The sequence below is a fragment of the Hippocampus guttulatus genome, chromosome 19 (assembly GCF_054856545.1).
Source record: "Hippocampus guttulatus isolate MCC_2025c chromosome 19, RoL_Hgut_1.0, whole genome shotgun sequence".
Classification (NCBI taxonomy): Eukaryota; Metazoa; Chordata; class Actinopteri; order Syngnathiformes; family Syngnathidae; genus Hippocampus; species Hippocampus guttulatus.
The window spans coordinates 8,518,209-8,545,011 of record NC_141279.1 but is presented as its reverse complement, the minus strand read 5'-3'; the positions used below and the strand labels follow the sequence as shown (position 1 = coordinate 8,545,011).

General features: G+C 47.3%; 1 protein-coding gene across 2 annotated transcripts in view; it reads left to right on the top strand.

The window, feature by feature from the left end:
• The window catches only part of LOC147190102 (adenosine kinase-like), a 58,888-nt gene that overhangs the window by 8,593 nt on the left and 23,492 nt on the right, over positions 1 to 26,803 (top strand). For both annotated transcript variants that reach the window (XM_086139036.1, XM_086139037.1), the window contains exons 4-6: positions 1,724 to 1,802; positions 17,915 to 18,087; positions 18,948 to 19,056. In XM_086139036.1, the coding sequence (XP_085995162.1) occupies positions 1,724 to 1,802; positions 17,915 to 18,087; positions 18,948 to 19,056 (361 nt within the window). The remainder of the gene's footprint in view (positions 1 to 1,723; positions 1,803 to 17,914; positions 18,088 to 18,947; positions 19,057 to 26,803) is intronic.

Genomic DNA, 26,803 nt, shown 5'->3' with positions numbered 1-26,803 from the left:
CAACCCCCACCCACCCCTTGAGCCCTGCCAGCCCCCGCTGTGCTGTCTGCACTGAAAGGTGGAGTAAATGCTTCCAGGAAGGAAAGGGAAGACGTGAAGGGGGTGGGGAGTTTTGGGGGGGGGTTATCCTCAGAAGCTGATTTGAAATGACTTCTGGAGTCCTTTGCCTGCCTTCGTGTTATAAACACCCACAGTGCTTTTTAATTCCTCCTTTGTCGAGGAGTCAGAGCGGGTGTCTTGGGGTGGACAACCCCTTCCCATCTCGCCACCTGGTTAGCTTATTTTCCACTTGCATGGAAAGTTTTCAGAAACATGTTCGCCCCCCCCCGTCTCCTTCGACCGCCTGGAGACCTGCGATGAAGACTTTCTTTGAAGCCGGAAAGGTTACTTTCACACTCGCTCAAAACTCTGGCCACGCTACGTTAAAACATGGCCAGAGTTTGGAGCGCCGTCGGATGACATTTTGACAAGCAAACCGCGGCTGATTATTTGCTCGGCAATTGCGGAAAAATTGAAACGGCGGCTGCTTCGCCCGCTATGTCACCGACGACAGGATTGTGTCGAGTTTAATGGGGAAAAAATTGCAGTGTGGGAAACAATGAGAGCAGGATTGAGATGATACTTTTCCAGGGTTGTTTTTCAACTCCTCTCCAAGTCTTGCGATGTACAGTTCTCTTTTGGCAGTCCGCCTATTGTCGAGTGCCTCGGTGTCACTTGAGCTCATAGCGGCTCGCTGATGAACGCGCTTGTTCGATGTTTATTTTGTTAGCGTTTGGTCAATAAAGCGACTGAAAGTGCACCTGTGCAGCACGTGTATGCTCGTTCAAGCCCATGTTTATTTGTCCGGGCCAGGGAATTCCAAGCCTGCTCCCTTGGAATACATTTCATGTTAAAAAAAAAAAAAAAGAAAGATCCTAAAAAGGGAATGCTGCTTGACACCGTGCAACTCTTTGTTGATACAAGCGGCGATGCTTGTGATTTACCGTCTCCTCCACGCTCACTTCATTTAAGGGGGAATTTCACAGCACCACGGCGCGTTTGTTGGCGAATTGCAAATTTGTCGAGGAATGGACGCTATTCCGTTTGGGAAGGCGGCCGGCGTATCATCTCGTCGGCCGCCGGGTCAATTTTCTCCGCGGGGCGGTCGCGTTCACACACGCGGCCTTCCCGGGAGGGCAGCGCGTGTGAAGAATGCACATTATTCATGTTTGCCGTTCCCCGGATAACACGAGCACCTCGCGGCCGTACATCACATACGCCAAGCATGGGCGCTATTTGTATAAAAAGGCCTTTGGAAAGATGCAGGATCGATTGAAGTGTTACACTGAACGTTTGTTTACTCCCGCAGTGTTTGTCTCGCAGACGTCATTCTGTGAAATGTGCTGGCATTTCCCCAGCAAGCTACACGGGGAAATTGCTGAGCACGTTTTTTGCACACTGCCCTGAAAATTACATTGTAAAATTGTTGTTTTGAATTTGAAGAAACAGTTGGGGGCGATTTTAGCTTGTTTTTTATTTTGTCTCTGATGAATTTTTTGTGTGTTCTCTCAAAAATATATATTTTTAAAAATCCTGTGTAATGTAGTTAACCATCTATTGTTCGAGTGTGAAGTGTTTATTTTTTTGTCTCTGCCCACGGTTTCTTTTTGTCTTTTGCGAAGTCATTGACTGATCATCCATGAGCATTAAGAGAGACTCCTTTCAACTTGTGCTTTCTTTCAAGGTTTGAAGAAATTGTCAAGAGGAGGGAAGTTGAATATCACGCCGGCGGCTCGACGCAGAACTCTGTGAAGATTGCCCAGGTTAGTCATTTGTCTGTGCAATTTATCAGAGGTGTCACACGGAGAAAGAAAAGCCTTTTATAATATTTGTGCTATTATCTCGCTGGCCCAATTCCCCGGAGAGGCGTCAATTAGAGAGAGAAATTACCAGCCGCAACACAATTGACGCGTCACAATAAATTTCATCAGACAAATGTTGCGCTCTGAGGCGGGTCGCTACATAAAAGAAATTGGTGCTTGTCCAAATCTTGACTGGCTGTCTGAGTTAGAAGATTCGTCACGGAATCTCCCGACGGCACGCGCCGATGATCAATCTCTGGTGTGCATGGAGTCAACGAAAGGGATTGAGTCTTGTTTCTGTGTTAGACCGAAATATAACATAGCCCACGTTAGTGGAATCTAGGTTGACCTCGGCCAAGATATGACACTCGGGAAGACCGCCCAAAGGTAAGTTTGTAACTCCCATGTGAAATCAAGCGCAAATTGTCCTCGGTGGAGAAAGTCGACATGCTCCCTTTTGTGAGAGGAGCCTTCAGTCAACTAAATTGCTCCTCTAACGGCATGGCAGAGCCCGCTCGAATGTTATTCTTATCTGTTTATTGAGCTTTCTTCAGAGGAAAGATGTCGTGTTGATTCTGTGAGTGTTTTCCTTGCAGACTCTGTTGGCTTTTATACCTTCAAGGTGCCCTTTTATGACAAACGCGCAATTCATAACTCTGCTCACGGATGATCACGTTTCGTGCACCTTGGGTAAAAATAAAAAAATAAAAAATTCGGCGGACGCAGAGGCACCCCGCCACCTGAACAAGATGCCCTGCTGGTGTAAAGCGAGGGAGGCGTACTGTGGGGAGCCCCAAGTGTGCGTGTGTGGATCAATGCTCAACACGCGTACTTAAGCACCAACCGCTTCATCGGCGGTTGTAATGGGGTTAAATAGTTCCGCTCCGTCCAAGGCGAGGATCAAGGAAAACCCGAAGCCGGGCTTGAAGAAGAGGCCCAATCGATGGTAATTGGATTCAGTTAAATGGGAATTGACCAAACAGAAGCTTAGAAGGATAACTAGCAATTTGCTCCAGTGCGTCTCGGAGTCACAAAGCTTGGATTGAAAGCGACCATGTTGCGCCGTCCGTTGTTCGGTGGGACCCGGTGCCGGCCTCACCAACCAGGGCCGTTTGATTACGTCGCCGGTCACCAATTTGAGCGAAAGCCTTGTTTCTCTGGGATACAATCCTGACTCTGCTGCAATAGGGAAGACGAACCAGTGTAGACATCCGTGCCCCGAAGCCGACATGAAGGCTCGCTTACAGGATGTGCAGCAGTGACAAAACCTCGACTGGCACATCAAAGAGCCTCCGAAGCTTCTCCCTAACGTTCCCGGTGAAAACGCTGACCTTCTGAAATGTGTAATGGCGTTTTCGCAGGTGACTGGATTGGGAAAGGGAGGTCGTCGTCCCCCGGGGGGGATTGCTGGCGTATGCCATTTAGTCACGACATCAAAGTCCTGCAGCAGCTCCTCAGGAGCCCCCGGGTTTTGGTCTCCTTGCCTGCTGCCGGCGAAGTGCGTCCCACTGCAGAGATCCCCAGCGCAAATTGTGTGTTTGCATTAGAATCGGAACAAATCAGCATCATTGCCTCATTTGCCAAAACAGACTTTCAACAATGAGACAAATTACTTTGGCGGAGCTGTTAACGTGTCACGAACCAATGAGGCTTTTCATGATTTATTCCGATTTTCTGCAGCGTTCGCAGTCCGTATCATCCATTTACAGCGACGTCTTAATTATCGATATATATTGAGAAGAAGAAGAAGAAGAAGAGGAGGGGGGCTGCCGTCTCTGTTATGGTTATGATGTCTGTTTAACATTACCTCAGACCTGGTCAATTGCAGAAGGGCTGAATGGGGGCCCCAGGCTTCGGAGCTCCTAATTGGAAACGCATGTGCGGCACGCTGTTGAAAGTTTTATTTAAAAGCCAGAAAGATCTCACACTGCATCATTTTAACCAAAAAAAAAAAAAAGTCTCTACGCTTTAGGAAATACGAGGTTTGATGTCTCATTGACTTATTTCTCCGGGTGAAAATATGCCATGACCTAATGTTTGGCTTTTATAGCTCATTCCGTTAAATAAATAAAGAGCAGTGACGGGCTAAATGAAGAAATTCCTGCGCCTGGTACCACTTAGCGAAGACGGGGACCGCCACAGGAGAAAGAGTGGAGCTTTTGTGTTGCCAACCACCAGCGTAGGATGAGCTTTCCCCCCGAAAAAAAAAAAAGAGGCCATTAGGCCTTTTTACTATTACTTACACCTAATGACTCGCGTTAGGACAGACATTCTCTGTGACTGGACATTCGGTATTAGTGGCTCGGTTCTTCCTAAGAGCCCCGACCTCGCGCCTTAATCATCTAGCTGCAAAAATGTTAGCAGCTGCTCTGCGAAGGGCCGATTAAAGCCCTCGTGAGTCTTTCGATTACAGCGGCTTCTCAAGCGTGCGGTTGACCCGAATGTGAGAAAAAGCTTCCCGTTTATTATCTTTAGGACGCGTTAGGCCCACCGCGCGCCGAGCGACGCAGCCGAAAGCGACTGAAGTTGACCATCGCAACAAGTTACGGTCGGCGACTCTCCGCCCACGCACGAAGCAATAAAGTATCGGGCGTCGGTTCAGAGAAAAAACGCGACTGTGTAACATGTTTAGAGACTCTAAATGAAATACACCGGACTGTATTTTTAATCATTTATTTTTACGGAACCACAAAAACGCGGTGCGGTTGTCAAGGAATAAATTGATGGCCACAAAGAATAGGAAGTGATCGGTGGTACTCACGAGTAATCATCCAACCCGACAAGGCACAGAAGATTGCAGTTTTCATCTCGATTTACTAAAATAAATTTTTTTCGTGTGACAGAAAATTGTCCGCGTGCGGGAACCGCCGGAAAATAGAATTTACGCATTTATCTATTATCAGTTCACCACAATTGAGATTGCTCAATAAATCTGCAATGATTATAGAATGCTGGGCTTTTTTTTTTTCTTTTTTTTTTTTGGAACCGAGTGTGTCTGACAGTGGAATTTATTGGGCACATTTCTCTCCTTCTGTGGCTCAAGTGTCGCATAGCAACAAGAGAGGAAAAACACATTTCAATATTTGGGTTTGAAACCATAATTTTGTTCCCTCTCTTTAGGAAACAAAGCCCAGCCTGCAATTACTGTCACCGTTTCTCCCTTGCGAGTTCAAAAGTTTAGCGAGTTGTCGTGACTTGCCAGGCAATAAATGAAACCCCAAATGAGTTTTTTTTTTCTTTTTCTTATGTTGGGATGGAAAAACTGACAAGGGGTGCGTCTGGAACAGAACACAGCGCCTGTTCAGTTTATCGACAGCTGTTTTGTTTATCAAATAAAAACTTCGGCGACACTTGGGTTTGAGTAATTTCAGACCCGACTGGCCAGGATGGAAAGTGTGTAGGTGAGTGCACAGTGGACGCGGCGCGCACAGAAAAAGGCACAGTCGAGTGACAGACAGTCACTAATACCGGTAGTAATGGCACTTATCCTCCTGCCGCCCACGCCACCGCTGCTGCACTCCCATCTCGCAAGGGGTAGGGGGTGGGGGGGGGGTTGCTGCGGCCCGTTGAGTCGGAAAGACTCCGCCGAAAGCGCTTCGCCCTCACATATAAATTGCGTCATTAACATCGGCGAGATTATTCCTAGCTCTCCCACCGGGTTTATGGCGGCAACAGCGGCAGCTCAACTTCGCAACTTGACACTCGGAAGACATGCGACTTTCTTGAGCGGAACCGCGCGAGAGGGAGGACGGGGGGGTGGGGTGGCAGGGGGGCATGTGGTGCTTCTATTTTTACTGAAGCTTTTAAACAAACTCAGAAAAAGGACAACAGGAGTCTTATTACGTGCCCTGATGAAATTGGCGTTGATGGCAACTTTTTTTTGAGTTGCCGATACGTTTAACTCGGACGCATGACTTAACTCGGTGTTTCCCAATTTTTAAAAAAGAGCACGGCGAAAGTTGAACTTCAACCATTCCTTCCTTCGATTCACGCCAAATGCTACCCGATCTCGTCTTTGCTTCAATGCTTTGGCTGTGTTGCACACCGCACCCGCGTATCAGGTCCTCACAAGGAAGCTTCACCCAGCTGTCAACCACATCGTAGCTGCATAGATCCTGCCACCCCCACCGCACCACCCCCCGCCCGTTGCTCAAATCAGCAAGCAATTAACTTGTGATTACTATCCGAGGTCAGGGTTAAGCTCCAAGTTAAAGGTTGAAGCAGCAAACATTTTAATATGATCCTCTTACTCTATTATCCCCTTTCTCCGCTGCCGGCTCCTACCTCATGGGGAGAGTACCTAACAGTACGTCTAACCCCTCGGCAATTACGAACGTCCTCGCTCCGTACAGTCGGTATGATGAATGTGCGATCCCTCGTAACCCCCACCCGCGACTCTTTTCGACTTCTGCTTACCATGCAAGTTTCCTTTTCACCTGAACAAATGGCTCCTTTGCACAAAAAGTGCTCACCTTTTCCTTTTAGTGGAGGGCGAGCCGAGGAGTCTGCATTGATAGCAGCGAGGGGGGCGGCGGCGGGTCTGTTTGACGCCGACGAGCGTTCAGTCAAGCGACGTTTATTTTTGTGCTTTGGCCTGTAACCGCCGCAGGAAACGGCGCAGTCTCTTGATCGGTGAGCAAAGCCTATTAAGTTACAGCACTTTCACCCCTGGCTCTCGGAGTCCATTTTAAAACCATCCGCCCCCACCCTCGCATTAATGGCGAGGTCACCGGGGCACGCACCGGTCACGTTAAACAACCTGGCTCCGAAACGCTAGGACGTTGATAACTGAGCAAGATTCTTCAACGTGGCCTCGACGCAATACCTGAGATCAGGTTAGTCTTCACCCCTGAGAGTACTTAAGTGTTTCCCGAGCAGCGTTTGCTTTCCCTGGACTGATCGGAGGCATCATGTCTTTATACTGCCTGGCTAAAAGGCTACTCCGGGGTTAGATTTGTTTTTCTGGGAGCGATCGTAGTTGTCATGTAGAACTACCGGGGTCGAAAAGGACCTTGATGGTCCTTGGGTAGGCCGCCTTTTTTTCAGGAACTTACTCCAAAAAGTTGATTGGCAAACGCAGTTCCAATGTCTGCGTCTTGTTGTCTTGATGTTTCCCAAATGTCTGTATCTTCGCCACATGATGTAATTAGCCAGCTGTGAGAACCACCGGAAACATGGGAGCTGCTCTATCAAAGCGAAGCTCCACCAATTACGAGAATCGTTCCCTGTTGGGAGCCAACAGACTCTCCCAAAATTAGCAAGCAAATTGCGCGTTTGCCAATATTGGACGCGAGAGCTGATGTTTGCTTTAAATCGTGACACTTTTCTTTCAAATAAGGTTGAAAGTTTAAAGACCGCTTTGGGATTTTTACATTCGGGTGTTCAGCCAAGGTTAGGGTTACACATTAGGGTGTCAATCTCGGTTCAGGGCTTTCAAATTTGGGTTCCGTAGCAGGGTTAGGGTTTGGAATGCAATGTGAGTGCGTATCTCCCAGTGTTGTGGACACAATATGACGAGTACGTTGGGAATGTCGTATTGCAACGCCCAACAGCCTGCGGGATTAGCGCCTGCTGATGAGCTGTCAGCGAGCTTTGTCGGCCACAATAAAAGCAAACGAGCGCACGACAATTAGGGTGTCTGTCGGGTGTAATTGTCGCCTGCGCTGGCGGCTAGGATTATGACAGCCTCTCATGTCAAACCCGGCTGATTCGGTTCCCAGCGCGTCTTTCGCGTTGATTCGCATCTCCCCGGCAATTAAGATAATATGTCATAATTAGAGTTTGAATTTAGCACTGTGAGACTTTTTAGTAATTGTGCAGCCAAAAACCCTCGGCGGCGCCTTTTGTCGTCTTCACGCCTGATTGAGTGGCTGTCTTGATTAAATGCTGATGCTAATCAGAGCACTTGTTGTAAAGGCTAATACACAAAAGTGAACCAACAGTTACCCTCGATTGTTTTGATGTTAAGGGTTACAAATTGGAATTACGGTTTCCAATTATAAACGTTTCAAATTAGGGTTTGAAGTTGACGTTACGAGTTCAAACTCGGGCTTGAAGCAAGGGTGAACTTTTCAAATGAGGGTTTGATGCTAGCGTTAAGGTGTCAAGTGATGGTTTCATGCCATGGAAGGAGCTTGAAAATCCCTTCAACTGAGCATTATTTACTCCACCTGCACGCAAGAGTCGATATTGCCGGGGGGGGGGGGGGTAATCTTGGCCGTCGCCCCGGCTTGTCGCGCGACCAATACCTGCTCGTAAAGGATGATAACGGGGGCTTAGAGAAAGGAAGAAAACCAAAACCCGAAGACCGTCTTTTGTGTTCTGCAAAATTGGCCACCACAAAGGAACTAATGACGGATCCTGCCGGCGTAATTATGTAATTACGTCGGGGCAGATGGGACGCTCGCCGGCTGGCTGGCTGGTTTTAACTAGGACACGTTGTGCTCGCCTCTCCACAACAAAAGGCGAAGCGCCGTGACAGCCTCTTCAGCACCGAGTGGGCGGGAGAGTGAAAAGACAGAGTGGGGGGGAAAAATCCAGAGTAGAGGAAGAGCCAGAGGGAGGGTTGCGTTCAGCAGGCCATTCCTCCGCTCGATCTGTTACCACAGAAACAAACATGGTGCCCAATCGCTCCGCCTTTAAAAGCCTCAATTACAGACACGTCATACATCTCAAGGCAAGGCCTGAACCTCCTGAGATCCACACATCCATACACTGATACCTTGACTTGCGTCTTTAAACCCCCCTGGCAATGCTCGCGGTGACATATCCGGAGTCACCTATTCGCAGATTTCCAAAATGATTATTTATGATTAATTATTTTCTTTGTATCCAGCTCATCCTTGTTTTTCATGGATAACATTGTCGATTGATTCCTCTCTATATCATCGTCAAACCTTTTTTTTTTTTTGTATTGATTGCTATTAATCCATCCCAGGTTGTCGTAGGAACCTCACCTCACTGAACCTCCGGAATAATTCGCAATATCGAAGGATTAAGATACGTGAGATTGTTTGGCGGTGCGCTGTGAAACCATTCAAGTTTGAGAAACACCGCTTGAAGCCCTAAATATGCTTGTCGAATACTAAATATACTTTGTACAGCACGACTGAAATGTACAGTACTTCCAAACGTGATCCCCAAATCTGATTCCCAACTCCTTTTACAACACTTGCCATGACAAAAGGTTTCTGTTTACTCATTTGCAAGCATCCGTTTTAGATAGCATCTAGATTTCCAAACACAAATCTGCGTTCTTGTTTGCATCCCACCATCTGCGGCCAGCGTGGACTATTTCCACGCGCGTGGCTCCATATGGCACTAATGTACTGTACACAAACAGAACACTGGGAGCGCAAACAGACCTTTGAGCATAATGAATTTTGTCACGGCGACTATTACGATATGAAAATAGCACACGTTTAGAAGTCGGGAAAGTGGGCGGTTCGCAGCGCTGCTGCCTTGCACAGACGGACGGAGCCGTTTAAAACCCGACTGCGAAGTTGAAAGAAAAGCGCGTGGATGGAATATTCTCTCTACTACATGTTGAAATTTCAATGCTGTATTTGTGTATTGCCGACGAGACTGTGAATGACTACAGCACAATATCCCGCTCCCAGAGTAGCACAAAAACGCCATGAATTGCCACCCACTCAAAAAGGTTATTAAATAGATGACACAAGATAGCGGTAATGCACCTTTTTTTCAATTAGACAAAGCTGTGGCTTGGCAACCTAAATGACGGAGGGGGCAGAGCACAACAAAGATGCCATTAAATTTTTTTTTGTAATTTCGATATTTTTTTGGGGGGGGGTTATTTTTTTTCCCCTCCCCAGTGCAAAGGACTCCCATGAACAAAAATGGCAATTCAAGGATGGCACAAACTAATATTAAATGCAAGAACTCATGCATTTTTTCACAAAAATCAACTCACTCAAAACTGTAATGTTATTGAGCTCCAAAGTTTATCCTGCATGTGATTCTAAATATATCTTGATAGTGAGCACTTTTTCACATTGGCAGCCCCACTTGAATGACAACGGGGGGGGGGGGGGGGATATCCTCTGAATGAAAGTACGTCACGTGGTGAATGAATGAACAGAATGAAATATGATGCTGTAAAAACACTGACGCATGTCATTACTCCATACACGACGTAATCAGTATTAATCAGCGTCATGTCGACCTCAGACGATTAATCGGCGTATTCCCTGACTTGTGTTTTGCTTCTTTCGAGTGATGTGATGCGTGCGTGGCGTCTGGCCTCCCCCGCCTGCCCGCCCGCCGCGGCTCAACATGTTATTGCAAAGCGGGTGTAACTTCCCCGTGCCAGTCACAAAGTGCTGCTTTGGCATTTCTGTAGTGCCGCTGCTGGCAGCTGTTTGCAATTTTGCATGACGGCTCTCGGAGAAAGACGAGAAAAGCTTCGGGGGTCGTTTTTCCCCGTCGTCCGCGATTAGAACGTCGTCTTCGTCTCCAGCAACCGACAGGGAAAGCGCGGCAATACGAGCCAATGCATTGATTATTATTACACGTCAAGGGCAAGTGAAAGGAAATAATGATAATCACATACAATGCATAAATTAGCTTTGTTGGTATGCGTGACGGACTTGGAGATTTTGCAATCAGGCGGGGTGTGCTATTCTAATAAATAACAATAATAAAGTCAGAAAAATAATTAGCGATACACAAAATCTGAGTCAGTAGCGCAGTTTTGAAAAATGTGTTTTATTTTCTAAATATTTTCAATGCACAGTGATGGCTTGGGATATGATAGCTTAGTGCTAGCACACAATACAAACAACCATAGGTAGGCTAACGACTAGCATCGGTAGTGTTGAATACATGCATCGAGACGTAGACAGACAATAAGACACTCAATAAATTGTTACCTTGCCTTTTTAAACATGCGATATTGGAGAGTGCTATTTTCCCGATTTAAATAAATACAATACAAAGGAAGAGGTCAGTTTGGCTGAATTACCCCCCCCCCCCCCCACCCATTTTATTCATTTTTGTATACACGTTTGTGATCATAAAAGTCACAAGTTGAGCCCAGCTGCGTGACTTACTGCATTTTCCGCGAAATGAGAACACAGTGCGCGCCACGCTTGTAACGCTTAACTGCTGTTTGGAGAGCGGCCGTTACTCTCGAGCCGTAATTACACCCACGGAGGATTTTTTTGGGTGTTGTACTCCACTCCCGTGGCGCTCCTCCCGCCAGCGTTGATTGACCTTTTCGGAGAGATTTCCGCAACACTAGCAGCGTGACCTCGCTTCTTCTCTTGAAGAGCTGCGGGTCCGTGCGGCGTCGGCCAACAAGTCGCCGTCCAGCTGCCAAAGCCAACAGGAGGCGCCTCAGCAAGAAGGAAAATAATGAAAAAATGTGCACTTTACGGTCCATTTGCGTACTGAAAACAGCCTCTTGCTGTTTCTCGCTGCCATAATTGGCGGTGAGACAAACATCTGATTTGTATTCTTTTTACCTTTGCCAAAGTGTTTTTTTTTTGGGGGGGGGGGGGTTGAGGTTAGGGTAAGGGCTTTAGGTCACGTTTCAGTTAGGGTTGACGTTTAAGGGTAGTCCAGTATAAGCTTAGTTAAGTGTTTAGGGAGCTCGACTACCACAAGCGGGTTCGATTTTTTTGGTTGCAGGGTACGGTGCAGGTTGAAGATTTTAGTTTGGGTTAAGAGAGCGTTCAGTAATTTGGGGGGTGAGATTAGGATGAAGGTTCGGGCCAGTGATGGGGTTGGAGGAGGTCTCTTGTTGCAGTTGAAGTTCCCAAAGCGTGTCTCCCGTCACGAAAAAGAGCAGCTGGATCGAGCAGTCTTCATCCTGTGCGCCCTCCTTCAACTTTTCCAGCGCTCGCTCTCATGGGAGAGCACACATGAATTAGATCAAATTCACTTTTTGGCAAAGGGGAAGGCCTGGCGCAGAGAGTCATAATCTAAATAGCAATCACATTAGTCACTCAGGTTCCATTAAACTGGAGCGCATTGTCTTCTTCTGGCCGTCGACAAAGTCGCCGCATCCAAAGCTGGGCTGGTGCGATGATCTGGCGAACGGCGCTCATTTTTCGGCGAGTGTTTGGAAATGCGCTCCTCTCGCCTTAACATGCCAAGCGTTAAATAGGTCAGTAACGTTTCCATTGCTCTTCTCGGCTTTTGTAAAACACACATACACACATACGACACGCGGGGGCCCGCATCGGCCGCGTGGACGCAGGCCAAGCGCATTAATGGCAACCAGGCCGAATCGGATGACATTGTTATTGCAGCCCTTCCCGGGAAAGTGCGGCCGGCTGAAAATCTATATTTTGATTTATAGCGCCGTCTGAATTTGCCTTTAGAGCCTTCCGCCGAGGGGGGGAAAAAACCCGACGGCGATACTCGGAGCAGAAGGGCCTCACCGCATCATCTGGTTTAACAAAACGCCGGTTCCCCCTCCTGAGAATGTCCACCTGGAGCAGGATATAGCATTACTGTGTTGACTGGAAGCGACTCAAGTGTGAGAAGTGGCTCGCCATAAGAACGGGGAAAGAAACAAGTTAGCAGGCACACTTGTGTTACTCTCTGCCAGGGAGGTCTTCATTGACCACGCGATGGATTTTCACCAAACTTGGCGGACAAGTCGGAAACAAAACAGAAAAGGGCTTTACGTTTCCTTTTCTCTTGACAGCGGTGTGCAGTGAACCCCCGTTTAAACTCGCGGGGGACACGTTCCAGACATACCGGCAATAGGCGGGAAAAAAAAAAACACGGCAAAGAGATTTAAAATGATCAAAACATTAAAGGTGGATAAATAATAATATGCGGATTGTCTGTGTTACATGCATGTGGTTTCAAGAGGCGGGACCTGGTCAAGTTTATACGTCAATTTACAAATTACGACATGACGGTTTCTCGCTGCCGTTCACCGTCTTCCAGATGACATTCGTCTTTGTTTAACCCACCGATGGATCGTCCTTCTCGCAAATGTAAAGACGCCGCTCCATTTGTTTGGCTTAAGCGCGGTGATTTACCGGCGGAGTCCAGCAGCGCGTTAACGAGAGCAGACTTACGATGCGTTCTTGTAATTTCGCATCTCGCTATTCATTATCCGCTTGAAGTGATGATACGGATTCCCTTCTTTATGGTTCGCTATGAACCGTCTTATTTTTCACGCAATACGGGGCATCGGCCAATTTATCACTGGCGACTCACATGTGGGGGGGGTAAGAGGGAATTGAGCAGGTGGGGGTTGAATGATGGATGGCTCCGGCGGCGTTGTCTGGCACGCCGGCACCAGCCAAAAGGAATCTAGAAGGTTATCGGAGCGATAAATCCAAAGTTTTTTATTTTATTTTTTTCCCGACGCGTCATGATGCCACGCCGGCGCTTTTCTCGCCTCTCGCCGTAAGCTGTCAGGAAAACATACATACCTGAAAAAAAAAGACCTGCTGGATAGATAAGAGAGAGGATGGATGAGAGCTCAACTGGCCTTTCATCTCACCGCTCGAGAACCTCGCAGGAACTCGACACAATTGCAAGAAGAAAACTCGGCAAGTACTTTGTTTGCCAAGCCGTCAAATTGTCCAAAAAAATGTCCAGATTTGAAACATTACTTAAAATGCAGCATTCAACACATTCTTAACAAAAATAAAAAGAAACAAGTTTGATCATAATGTGCGCGTTTTTATGAAAAGTGTATTCAGCAGTGGAGCAAAAAAATCCTTGCACCCGTTTTCGGCAATCTTCCCCCAAAATGTCTAAAGTAAATCTCACTAAAATTCATGCAGTGTTTCAATGTGACAGGATGACTTTTGCACGTCCGTGATTAAAAATGTCCCCTGTTTATTTCATTCAATAATCTGTCCTTTCAGTCGCTCTCTTCGTCCGGTGATAGGCCGCACAGAAAGCTGGCTGATTGAATGACGTCCATCTCAAGGTCAGACAGCAGCTAAGAGCTTTTTTTTTTTCTCCTTCTCTTTTTTTTCTGCTTACCTGTGCAGACAAGCGTAAGCGGAGAAGCTCCTCGTTGATATTTCCATCTGTCAAAGTCTGCAGAGGACATCAAGACGCCCGTAACTCGATAGGAGAATCTATTTATTTATTTATTTCTTCTTATTAAAACCCGGACCTGCACGACCAATCATATCCAAAGCCAAATGTCTTGCCTGTCAAAGTAAAATGTCCCAGTGGCCTTTTCAGTCAAGGTGCAGACGATATCAGAGGTCCCTTCCCACGCACTTTCCGGTGTGCACTCGGCCCGTCGGATCTCAGGACTGCCTGTTAGTCGTTTTCATGTTTGCTGAATAACTTTGTCTGTATTATTCATTTGAACGGCAACCACAAACCAAAATGATTCCCTCCCAGTCACTAAATACAAAGGTGATTCGCTAATTGGCAACCTTGCGCATCCGTAAAGCCTTGCAAAATGCACATTTTTGATTGCTAAACAACCCCAGCGTCAGTGCAAATTTGCGTCACCGCGATGGCAGCGTGTCAGCACAAACCAGCAGCCAGGCACTAATCGCAATACAATGAGGATGTCTGGGAGACAGGCTTGATTCCCCCTTTGAGTGCCGATTGCAGACAAGACTGATCTGAAAGGAAATGAGAGGGAGTGAGAGCGACCCAAGTCTTTGACTGATCATCAGCTCATTATCGTGTTGATCATTCTACTCCCGCCTGCCTGGCTGGCTAGTCTTTCACTGGTGCCACCAAAGTGCAAGCTTGCAGAATTTCACTGACTGGTGTCGCAGCCATGAAAAGCAAGACCGGAAGCACCGGGACTTGAAATACATAGCTAACACCCCCCCCCCCCCCCCCCCCCCGCCCTGAATGAGGACAGGCGCGATAGAAAACGCATGATGCTGAACTGAACTGAACTTTTTTTAGAAACATCAAACCACAGTATAGGAAGCTTGGAGAGACGCCCACCATGTCTTTTCCGGACCACCTTCAGAAGGCGACGCTTTGTTTGTGAGTCTTCTGTCAGCCTCCCCGCGAGAGCGTCGTTACATCGGAATTGCATCATTAATAGTGCAGAAATGATTCAGACAACTGGCAAAGAACACATTGACCCCAGGGGTGGGGGGGGGACTGAAAGTGAGACCATTATGGCATCATCTACATACAAAAGTAATTTCATAGCTTAAAGCGGTGTTTCACAACGTTTATTGAGGGAAGGCACATATTTTACATGAGAAAAATCTCACACAAATATCGCAAAGTATATACAGTAAGTTTCATTCCCGACGAAGCGATTCTACGCCCTAATTCTAATAAATCCCAAAATGCATGCCCACTTCCACCCCGCACACAATTGTTCGGCATCATACCGCGATATCGCCGTTTGAGGGAGGAACGTCAGCGAGAGGTCAACCGATACTGCTCGCTGGCTATTCACGCTTTGCCGCAACCCCAATTATAGCGCGGCGCCCGAGGCGGGAACGGGCCAACGCGCAGGCGGGCGACTTCATTATCCGGGCGGGCTGCGCCGGTCTAAATCAAGCAACAGCTGAGACGAGCGTTGCGCGGGCGGCGATGACTGAAGTACGCAGATTGTTCTTGAAAAGGCGCTTGGATGTTGGGGGTTGAGTTAAGCGCTCATGCGACACTCTTGCCTGTCATTACACTTGAAGCCGGTGATTCCCAACCAGCGCGCTGCGGCGCAGCGGTGCAGCAAATGAGACAATTCACCTAATTAATCTGAAAATGATTAACTACAGGTATGTGGTAGTTCATTTATCTGTGGCAGTGATGTGGAGTGACTGGTTGAACAAAGGCACGTTTAACCTGTGGGCCATTTATGCAGAAAAAAAAAATCTGCCCAACTGAACAGGCCCGGATTGCACCCCATGTCCGTTTGTATGTTGAATAACAGCAGTTTTTCAAGTTGGGAAAAGTTCTGTCGGAATTGATGAGCATTCCTGGGAATAAACCAAACTGGAGCTTGGTTGTGATGCGCGAGCAGGCGAGAGCATCCGTTGTCTATGGATGTCTGCCGATGACAAAACCAAGTGTTGGATGTGAAACCTTTCCATGAAATGACTTTGACTCCCCAATTCATTCCCCCTGTGGAAAGTTTCCAGGTTGGAAGACTTCCAAAAATTCCCTTTCTTCACTTTCCACGGAAAATTACCAGTAATTTTCCAACCCTTTTGGAAAGCTGAAAAGTGACATTATCACATGTAATTTGTGAATGGAGACAGATTCTCCCCAGGGCAGAAATGGAACACGTATCTTTGCAGACAATTCCTTCTTATCTATTGCTGCTTTGTTTTTATTAGTGTAGGAAGGCAGCCTCTGGCAAAAAGCAGAGGTGTTTTGAATTTTTCGTGTGTGTGTGTGTGTTTGTCAGGCTTCTTCTCTGCGTGGGCGCACCGTGTACTCATGCGCATGTCAGTGTATGTGTGCCTGTTAACGACCCTGCAAAATGACAAGCTGAGTTGGCAGTGAGAGTACAGCCGAGGGTCATGGAGGGAGAGGAAGAGGAGGAGGAGGAGGAGGAGGTGAAGACGAAGGGCGCTGCTGTGATTCACCACGCTGTCATCAGAGGGGACACGGGGTGGCTGGACGTCGGTGGGGCGGGCTGGGGGCTCGGTGCCCGTCATGCATTCCCACCTGAGTGGCCGGCACATGTCGTTATTTACAGCCTAACCTTGGGCTCTCATCACGGCGACGGCAGAATCAGATTGGACTTGACGTGTACCCGAGCCGCTGACCTTGACAAGCGCGAGGCGCCTGCAGCAAAGAAGGTTAGAGCGGGAAGAAGAAGATGAAGAAGAAGAAGAAGAAGAGTGCACTTGTGTTGGCTTTCGCCGGCAATTTGCGCGTGCACGTTTACGGAGGGGGGCCGGCGGCGGGGGTGGGGGGCAGAGTGGATGGATGGCGTCGGCCTGATCGACGAAAGCAGCAGCGGAAAGGACACTCTTGTCGACCTGCCCCGTCTTTCCATTTAAACACGAGTCATCTGGGAGCTTTACTGTTTATAAACAGGAGGAACACTTCACCATATATTGTCCGTGCAGTAGGAACATTATACAGTAAAAGCCTATTCTTCAAAAATGGGTTGTTCCAAACTCTTCCCTATCTTTCAGTGATCAGATATCTCTTTCTGACTTCCGGGTCGAGTGAACGCTGGCGCGTTTGGCTGCCGCTGCTCAACCCGTATTGTATTGTTTTGTGTTTTTTTGTTTGTAAAGTGTCCTTGGGTGTCTTGAAAGGCGCTTATAAATAAAATGTATTATTATTATTATTATTATTTGGGAGTGGAAAAAATACCACAGCCCTCAAAATAAAGAATACAAATACTAAGAATAACAAAATGCCTGGACTGACAGTTCTGAGGATTTAAAAAGAAAAAAAAAGAAATAATCTTGACCTGACAAAATGGCGTATGACTCCAAGAAATGCCAAAATACAAATTTCATGAGACTTCAACATTTCGTTTCCTGAGATTTTGACAAATCTTGTGAGGCTTCAAGCAATGTCCCAACGAAATCCTGTGAGATTTCAGTCTAGCAGGTATCACAAGAGTTTGAAAACAACACAGAACAAATCTTTTGTGCGACTTGAGCACATTTTAGGAGACTTAAAAGAAGTTTGCGGGACTCCAGCAGATATTGTTGAAGCCTCAGCGATTTCTGCGAGTCTTCATCCAATGTCGGGAGACTTCAGAAAATCTTTGTGTGACACTTCAGTGCGGTTAGGAAAACTCGAAAAGAAATCTTGTGAGACCTGGGCATCATTTGTGCAACAAATCTGGCGAGACTTGAGCAAACGCCGCAAGACTTCCATTTATATCTTCAGACTCTCTTGCAAGACTTCAGCGTATGCCAATGAGACTAAAACGTCACATCATGAGGGTAAAAAAAAAATAATAATGTTTACGGAGTGCGTTCAGGTACAAGGAGAGTCAGTGTTTGTGTAAGCGAGGACGAGGCCTTGAGTTACTCCACTTGTATGAATAAAATGAGCCTACGATTACGGCAGAGGCTCTCCAATGACAACAACTCCTTTGCGTGCACACTCCAGGCTTGTTCACGATGGCTCTTGAACCCTTTTTTTTTTTTTTTTTGTGCCCACCCCAGTGGATGATCCAGAAGCCTCACAAGGTGGCGACCTTCTTCGGCTGCATCGGCACCGACCGTTTCGGCGAGATCCTGAAGAAGAAGGCGGAGGAGGCGCACGTGGACGCCCGCTACTACGAGCAGAGCGAGGAGCCCACCGGCACCTGCGCCGCCTGCATCACCAGCGACAACCGGTCAGTTGTCGTCAACTCTACAGCCGATGCCTCAGCTAACTTGGTGAACGGACGTGAAAAGAAATCCGCCCGGGTGGCATGGGATGAGCATCCTTTCATGGCACAGTTTGTAAACCAGCCTTTTGATATTCTTGGAGCAAGGCTGCTCTCATCCTCTACGTCAGTTTGCATCTAATCGTGAAAGGAGCCCTAAAAATCAAATTCCTGGAATTTTGCAACCCTGCTGCATGTCATTTCCTCTTTCCTCATTGAGATCCCTTTTGAAAGGCAGCGAGCGCTTTGTGCCGCGGCACCTGCTCTCTCATCAAGTCGCTCTGATTGTTGCACTCGCACTTTGATAGGCGCTCATAAAGAGGCCGCTTTGGAGGGGCTGCAAGCTAATGGCCCGTGTTAACACAATGCCACCTGCCTCTCTTTATATCCGCCACTCCCAACTAAATGCCACCGTCAGCACTCACAACTCAATGATGTTCATGATGTGCTGCTTCTTTTTTTTTTTTTGTCGTTTTTGTCACCCCCGCACATTTATGCGTTTCCGTGTTGGCAGCTTATCGTTAGCCGTAAAAACACAATTTCCAACACAATTTCCACTCATGTGAAACGGACACGATGCATCGGATTGGATCCGTATTGTTTCCTCTTGCAATATAGTATCAATACATGAGTTCAAATAAGAAAGTTGTCACTATAATATTGATACCGTGACCATATTTGTAATTTTATTTCTCTAACCTATGATACAGCATTGATGTCAGTGTCCATTTTCACTCGAACTTGCAGTTTCTTCATTTTTTTTCAGTTGCAATGAAGCACAAACACACTGGGGCACATTTGTACAATACTTATGATGTGTGCGCCAGGTCCTTGGTGGCCAACCTGGCTGCAGCGCAATGCTACAAGAAGGAGCAACACCTGGACCTGGACAGCAACTGGGAGCTGGCCACCAAAGCCAAGGTCTACTACATCGCAGTAAGTGTCAGCCTGGCCATAAATGCCGGTCCACATGGGTAAGACAAGAGCAGCTCCGTTCACCGCCTGCCTCCACATCATTGCCGCCCGCGTATTGCCTTCATTCACCCCGTAGAACCGCGACACGAGGCAACAGGTGCTGCTCCGGTAACAAACGGAATGTGCTTTCAAGGCAAAGGAACGTTTATACATCAAAGGAAATTTCAGAGCGATACCGATTCCCTTGTCTCGCCGATATCAAGCGCTCGTATTGATATTTGACTCGCCTTCGAAATTGGGCGCGTCTCAATTGCGATATTTTGTTGCCTCGAGGACCACCCTCATATCGACATCAAAGATGGTCTGTCAACGTTGTAAAAGAAGGCGCCCTCCCTCCTTTTCGCCTGGACGTCTCATTAGCAAGCGCGGCGCAATCTCGGTCAATTGGCATCCCAGCCAAATGGTGCACGGTTGGGTGGGGGGTGGTTAAGCTTCTGTGGGATTTGAATTGGGGGTGGGTGACAGGGCGGGCGGTGCGAAGTGGGCCCACAAATGGGTGTTTGAACAACTCCTCGCGCGAAATGCGACAAATCATCACGACACATGCACTGGTGTTGTATTTGTTACATGATCGACGGCCGGTGCCAGCTGCCGCTACATTGGTGCGATTCGATCAAAGGATCATCCTCATGGCTGGTGACGGAAGCGAAGAGAGCAGGCAGGCAGGCACAAAGAGAGAGAATGTTGAAGCGCTGCCAAATGCTCAGTGGCAGGCTGTTGCTAGGAAATGTGCCTCCTTAGGCAAAGCATTGCACAAAGAGTAATATCAAAGGCGCAAGAGGATGGGGAGGGGTGACCGTTTTTTTTTTTTTTTTAAGGGTTGGGGGTGGGGGGTAATAGCTCAGTAACTGACTCCAGACCGACATAATATCCACATTTTATGCGAGTGTCCAAACGACATCAGGAGACAAACGGAGATGATCCCAAACACTCGTTTGTCGAAACTGTATTGTGACAGAAAAACGACACTCAGACATTTGGAAACCTGTATTGATCCGGTATCTGAAAAGAAAACGATAAGGTGCGACCCCGCGTGGCTGTTTTCTACCACCCCTGCCAGACATGCGACGCTTGCATATCGATGTTGTGTTATCACAATAGAAGACATTTCAAACGATACGGCGCAATCCAGGATCGATGTTTTCTCTCACCCCCCTACCGGACACGAATGAAATCGATAGTGTGGCGGAAGATGAAACAATACGAGACATGACGCGATTGCTATTTGGTCCCAGCCGTGCAGTCAGCGTCAGACAGGGAGCCTGATGTATTGATGTATTGTGTGAGTGACTCTAATTGCTCGGGATGATGTGTTCATGCTGGCCCAGTTAGCCTCCTTCCCTCCCTCCCGTCCTTCCTCTCAATGCCACTCACCCCCTCCACGCCTCACCCCCCAGTGTGAACACCCCCCTCCCTTTTCCATGTTCTTCTTTTATCCACTCTGCAGCATCACCACCAGCTTGTTTTTCTTACCGCTGAGCGCTTTGCCCTGTAATTTGATCTCCACTCGTTGGATGCATCCTTCAGCTTGCCACTTTGAATTAATCTGCATGCCATGCATAGGCACGAATAAAATATAGATGTATCTTAAAATAAACAAATAAATAAACAATGTCCACCTTCCAGTCACATCGGGGAGAATGATGAAGAGGGAGGGCGGTAGACGAGCAGGACAATTGGCTGTAAAAAGGCCCCGTTAATTAACGGCGGGCGCAGATGGTCTGAAAGTAGCCAAGGAGAGATGGAGGAGACACCGGCCTCTGCCAACTGGCTCCAGAGAGAGAGAAAACGGCTAAACTACCGCTCGCTAGCAGCAAAACATCAACAATGCTCACGTGAGAAAAGCTTTGTTTTCAACCCATGGCAAAACTACCAAAAAAATGGTGAGGTGTTCCTCAATCCCGCTAACCACCCAGTTAAAGGGCAACCGTGGGCACGATTAGCAACCACGTGCAGCGTGGCGTCCTCACGCTGACCTTGAGATTCCTCGCCACCGCTGTTTGTCTCCGGCATTGCTTTTCCTCCCGCCTCTTCCTTCTTCCTCGCCACTCTGTGCTATCACACACTTTGGTCCTTCCATGTTGGGAGGGGAACACAAGTCTAAAATACAGCCAGGGATGGGAAGGGTGGGAGGAAAAAAAATGCGGTGGGTGGGAGGGAGGGCAAAAACTGGCAGTCTCCCCGCTTTGTTTGCAGCCGATCAGTTACAGTGCCGCTTGCCCACCAAACTGAATCCCCGCCGCATTTACATGCCAAGTTGGACTTGTGGCCAGGCTTATTAAATACATTTGTACATCGTTTCATCCCTGTTCAAATCGACTCTCCCGAGGGTCGACATTCCTCACGTGTTTTTGTTTGTGCAAGCTGCTCAGGGTTGCCAATCTCTGCAATCCCTTTTTTAAAAAAGATTTCTCTTTTATTTTTTATTTTTGGGTGGGGCGGCAACAAGTGACGAGCGCCAGGTTGGATTCGATTTTCGAGCGAGGTGATTCAGTTTGGCGCAAATTCCCATTGACATTTCCCCACCCAGATGAGTGAGTCATTTGCCGCTTGTGTGTTAACACTGTGTTGCAAGCGAAAATCATACCGTTGCCTTATATTTTTCCCCCCTGACTCCTATCAATATGGACACTGACCGGCTGCATTTGGTCCCTAACCGGCAAAGCCCGCATGGTCAGCGCCCCCTTCTGGAGGCTGAGTTTTGCCAATTGCATCAATAATATAATTCCCTAATTGCCTGCACGCATGTCTTGCTGAATCCCCAACGACAGCATCGCGCTAAATCGGCATGTGTGGCCAATTACGGAATTTCAATCAAGCCTAATAAGAGGCGTTTCAGCGCTCAAGTGTCTGTCTTTTCCCGGCAATGTGAAACACACACGTGGGAGCGTTGTTGTCGTCGGTGGGGAGGGGCGAAGGGGTGCGCGGCTGGGCTACACCTGCCTAATTGAGTGGTAATGAGCTGTCGGGAGTATAGCGTAGGGGAGCAGGGGTGGGATGCGCGGCCCCTCAGGCATGAGGGAGCACAGGCGCATGCTAGCTACAGTAACAAAGTACAAGCACTCTGCTACTGTGCTTTTACATTCATTGTCGTTGTTGTTGTGCTGATATTAGTTTTAACGATATTGACATATATCCGTTAGAGCAGAGATTATTACTTTGTATCTCATCAAAGGTGTAATTGTACCGCGTCGGACAATTAAAACAAATAAACGATAAACTGTTGCGCCCGTCTATCATCATAAAGTTGAACGAAAACATCTCATATGTCTGTCTTCACCGAACTAAAACTAAGAAACTAAAAAATGTCATCACTGCACCACGGGAATAAAACACGAAAACAAGAAAATGGCGTCCTTCTGTCTTTTCCCACAGAAGTAAAATAAAGTTTCAAAAAAAAGAAAAGAAAATATAAGTGTCCATCACCCCCGAAGCAAAACAAAGAAATGAGGAAAATACCATCGGTGTCCATCACCATCGAAAAAGGGGGAAAAAAGGGAGCAAATGCCATCACGGTCCATCATCACCGCAGCAAACGTAAGAAGTGAGAAAAACGCAGCAGTCAATCATCATCATCACCGCACAAGTCAAAAGGAAACATGAACAAGTGGCGCCGCGTTTGCCGACACGGCCGCAACTTTCATCTCATTCTCAACCCTTTGCGCGAGCAACGGTGCATCAGTGTGGCACAACCAGTCGGCCATCTGCGTTTGCTTGAGCAATATTGTTGATCACTTCTGTATGGAAGCACTTACAAGTTGGCTTTTGCTGTTGTTGCCAGCGCCATAATTTGATCCACCAGGGAGAGAAATGCTTTAATCCTCTGCATCTTGGGCGATCGTCGCCTGGCCAAAAGGGCCGCTCATGTTTGGGGGGGGGGGGCTGTTCAGATGATGGTGTGACATTGTTCCAACACTTTTGCTTTAGCCCGGGTGTCCCTTTTCACCCCGATGCGGCGCGTTGATGCAGTTTTTTTTCCCCCTTTTTCCTCTCACGTCGTCGCTATTCCTCGGCTGCCTCAGCTTCAGCCGATCTTACTACGACGTAGAACGGGCTCCCGCCCCCCCACCGTCGGCGAGAGCTTTAATTGAATCGACTTGAGTAATTATTTGCCGAGTAATACCGAGGCGAGGGAAAATAAATAGCCACTTTGCGGCGGCGAAGGATGCCTGATGGCCATGTGTTGATACTCTCACCAGGGAGTGCGAGGAACCTGCTTGAGCGGGCTGAGTGTCTGATTAAGATTCACTCGGCACCGTTTGAGGAGTGCGCGTCTCCTGGGCACAAAAAGATGGCGAGTTAGAGTGCCTTTTTTTCACGATGGCGCCTGAGCTTCGACGGAATCGATATCAGCGAATGTGGGTCGGACCGCGACATTTGTTCGGCTCAAATGTCATATCGTTTGCAAATAGATGAGCTCTTTCAGGGAAAAAAAAGATGGCACAAAAATGTGGATGCTGCGGAAGCATATTCATATTTTGTTTTTGTCTGTATCGTGGCAGTAAGTTAAACGTGGCTGAGGCGATGACGAGGGGGTGCAACTAAGACTGATTTGAGTCGGAAAATGAATGAATCGTCTTTTATGAGAGATCAACACCAGATATAAACCGGTTTGAGCTTGCTGATGATTTGTTATTTCTTCAAATTTCATTCACTCGGATGGTGTTGGCTTTGCGGAGCTTTGAAGCGTTGTTGCGTATTAATAAACTTGACCAAAGCTACATTCTTACCATATTAAATACAATCGTAATCCCCCTGAACCGAATCGAATCGTTATACGTTTTTTAAATCGCTGTCCTTGAATCGTGTGGCATGTCGGTCACCCCGATCATAAAGCGTGTGCTTAACAGATGTTGAACTTTGCGATTATCCCCCCCCCCCCCCACCCATTTTTTCTCCCTTCTCCTTCTTTTTAACGTTCTGTTTACGTTTTGTCACGAGAGCCTCGCAGCCCGTTTGGCCTCCCTCCACTCTCAACTGCCAATACCTTTCATTGACGAGGAGAAGCGATCGCCTCGTAATGTTTACAGCCGGCTTTGCGTAGCGTCTCATTACCTCGGCGGGCCATTACTTTGCATTGTTAATGGCAGTCAAGTTTGACCCGACGTCTGTAACTCTTAACCTTTTTCCCCTGATGTCTTTGAATGCATCTCGAGTGGAGGAGGATGACATTTTTGCTCTGTTGTCATGGAGACTGCTCACATGCCACCATGTGACTAAATATAGCGCCTTGGGTGTCCCCCCCCCCCCCCCCCCCCCCCGCCCCCTTTCACACACACACACACTGCCGATCTACTCGAGCCGTGCACACACACACGCTTGCATTTCCAATTTCGCCAAGCCTTTGCCGGGCGGAACTATTGAGACACCTTTCCCTGAAACCTACTACTTGTCAAAATGGAATAATTAATCCAGGAGTTGAAATAATATTCAAGGAAAACTGGTTAACTGTTTGGTATTTGCTGTAGAGGGTCTACATTTTACCAGCGGTGAAGTTGGCGCTTTATCGATAAAATGGGCTTGACCTGACACTTGCGGCACTTCGACATAGATTGCAAAAAGCCGTGTTGCTCTATTTGGCCTTTGCTTGGTTCGGCGTCAAAGGCAAAGTTGGTCAAAATTGTTTCTTGCAGTTTTGCGGTGATTCTCCCAGTCATTAAATGCATAAAAAATTAAATTGCCCGTAAGAGAGGGGGAAAATAAGCCCCCCCCGTCATCGAGCCTTATTTGGCTCTTCTTAGTAAATGGTAAAGCGTGTCTACTGAGAGATTGTTTTCTGATGATGTTTGTTCCTTGCCACTTGGGAGGCTTCACAGCTTCTTGTCATGCAACATTTGGACTGTCTGGAAAGTGTCGAAATGTCCAACCACACACGAAATAACATCTTAACCTACTTCTTCTTCTTCTGTGCTGGCTTCCTTTTGGTCGCTGCTACCCAATTCTAACAAGTTGCCTGTAATCTATTTTTCATATGTCGCCCCGTTGGCTCTTTTTATTAGCCTGCCGTACGAAGGCGCTTGTGAAAGTTTAGCGTCTTGTCGTCGTTATTCTTTCGAACCTAATTTGAGGGTTTTGCCACACTCCAAAACTCACAGGCGTGAAACCACAAAAATGTAGAAAGTAGTTTCACTTTGCGACACGAAATTTGGGAGTCTTGTGTATTTTATTTGCATTTATTTATATCCAGGTAAGGTAATTGAAAACAGATTCTCATTTGCAATGCCAACCTGGACAGCAAACGTAAATAAAACAAAATAAAAGTAAGCGTGTGGCTAAGATTTTAAACGATTATATCCAGACCAATGAGGTGATTTGTATCATTTGCTCCAAAAAAAAAAAAAAAAAAAAACTCTTCTCGGGACTCTGTACTCTAGTGCCATTGGTTATGCTGGTGCCCAGAGCCTTGAGGGCAATGTCGGCGGGGGCAGAGGGGGGGGTCTTGCATTGTTTGCCAGAGCATCTGCAAGTCCGCGGGACATTGCGATTAGCGCCTGCCTGCTTGAACATCATGACCGCATCCCGCCAAACAAGACTGTCGGCCGCGGTAAATAAAAAGCAGACCTCGAGTCCTTTTGATGCTCCACATGTGCGTGCCTTTGTCGCAGATGCTGTGGCGCAATCACAGTGGGGAGGGGTGGCGGCGGGCAATCACAACAATAACATCGGCCCCCTTTTGACAAAGCCCCCCCGGCCCTTGATTGTCAGAAGATGTAAGCTGACTCATGCATACAAGAAGGGCATGTATCCCTGCGAGCGAAGGGGGGCCAAAAAGGGGAAAAAATGGGTGGGGGGAACTTTGCTTTTGCCTGGAATTATGAGTGCTTAACTTGGCATTGCTATTTATTTCTATAATCGTTGGCAGTTTCAGTTCATTCAAGACCTGTGAGCCACATGCTCAATTGATGCCAAAACATGATACAGTATCTTCTTATTTTTAGGTTTCATAAAGGGCCTTCTCAAAACTACAACTATTTAAAAAAATTCCGCCACTGAAGCTAGTTTGACTTATGAAATTTGGTATGCGCGACCACGAGTAGAGCCACAAAAAAAAAAAAAATCTCAAGAACACAATGTCTGAAATGGCGCTGGAAGTCTTTTTGCTTTGAGGCGGCCATTTTAGACTGTTTTGGAAAAATGAATTGTTAGAAAAATGAATGAGTTAGAGACCCCAAGTCTTAATTTTGCTTTGAGGAGAATGATTTAGCGTACTTTGCGTTCAAAAGTGAACTTGAAATTTTGTCCAATTACAAACGTGTCCCTAGTATACTTGACAAATACCACAATAAACTTTGAGAACTTAAAAAAAAAAAGCTTTGTATTTGTATACATGGCCTCTGAGTCATAGCTTGCCCACCTCGCTTTAATTAATCAATTCACGTCTTCCTCTCTTGTAATTCCAACATTACTTTTTCATCCCCGGTCGAAACAAGAGCCAATTGATTATTTCCCATCAGCGCTGGAGAAATAACACGCCTCCCCTCTAATTGGTTTGTTTATCATGAGCAACAGACTGCGGCCTTGTTTGGACGCTGGCAGGCATCCATTGCAACATGCCCATTATTCACCTCGGGAGGAAAAGGAGGAGTGAGCTTGATGTCCCGTCCGCCTGTCACTCTCACCGCTGACGTGACGGCGTCTGCCAAGGCAGATTTGTTACGGGAAAAGTACATTTGGGATTCAGTTAAGGACGGTGGACAGAAGGATGCAG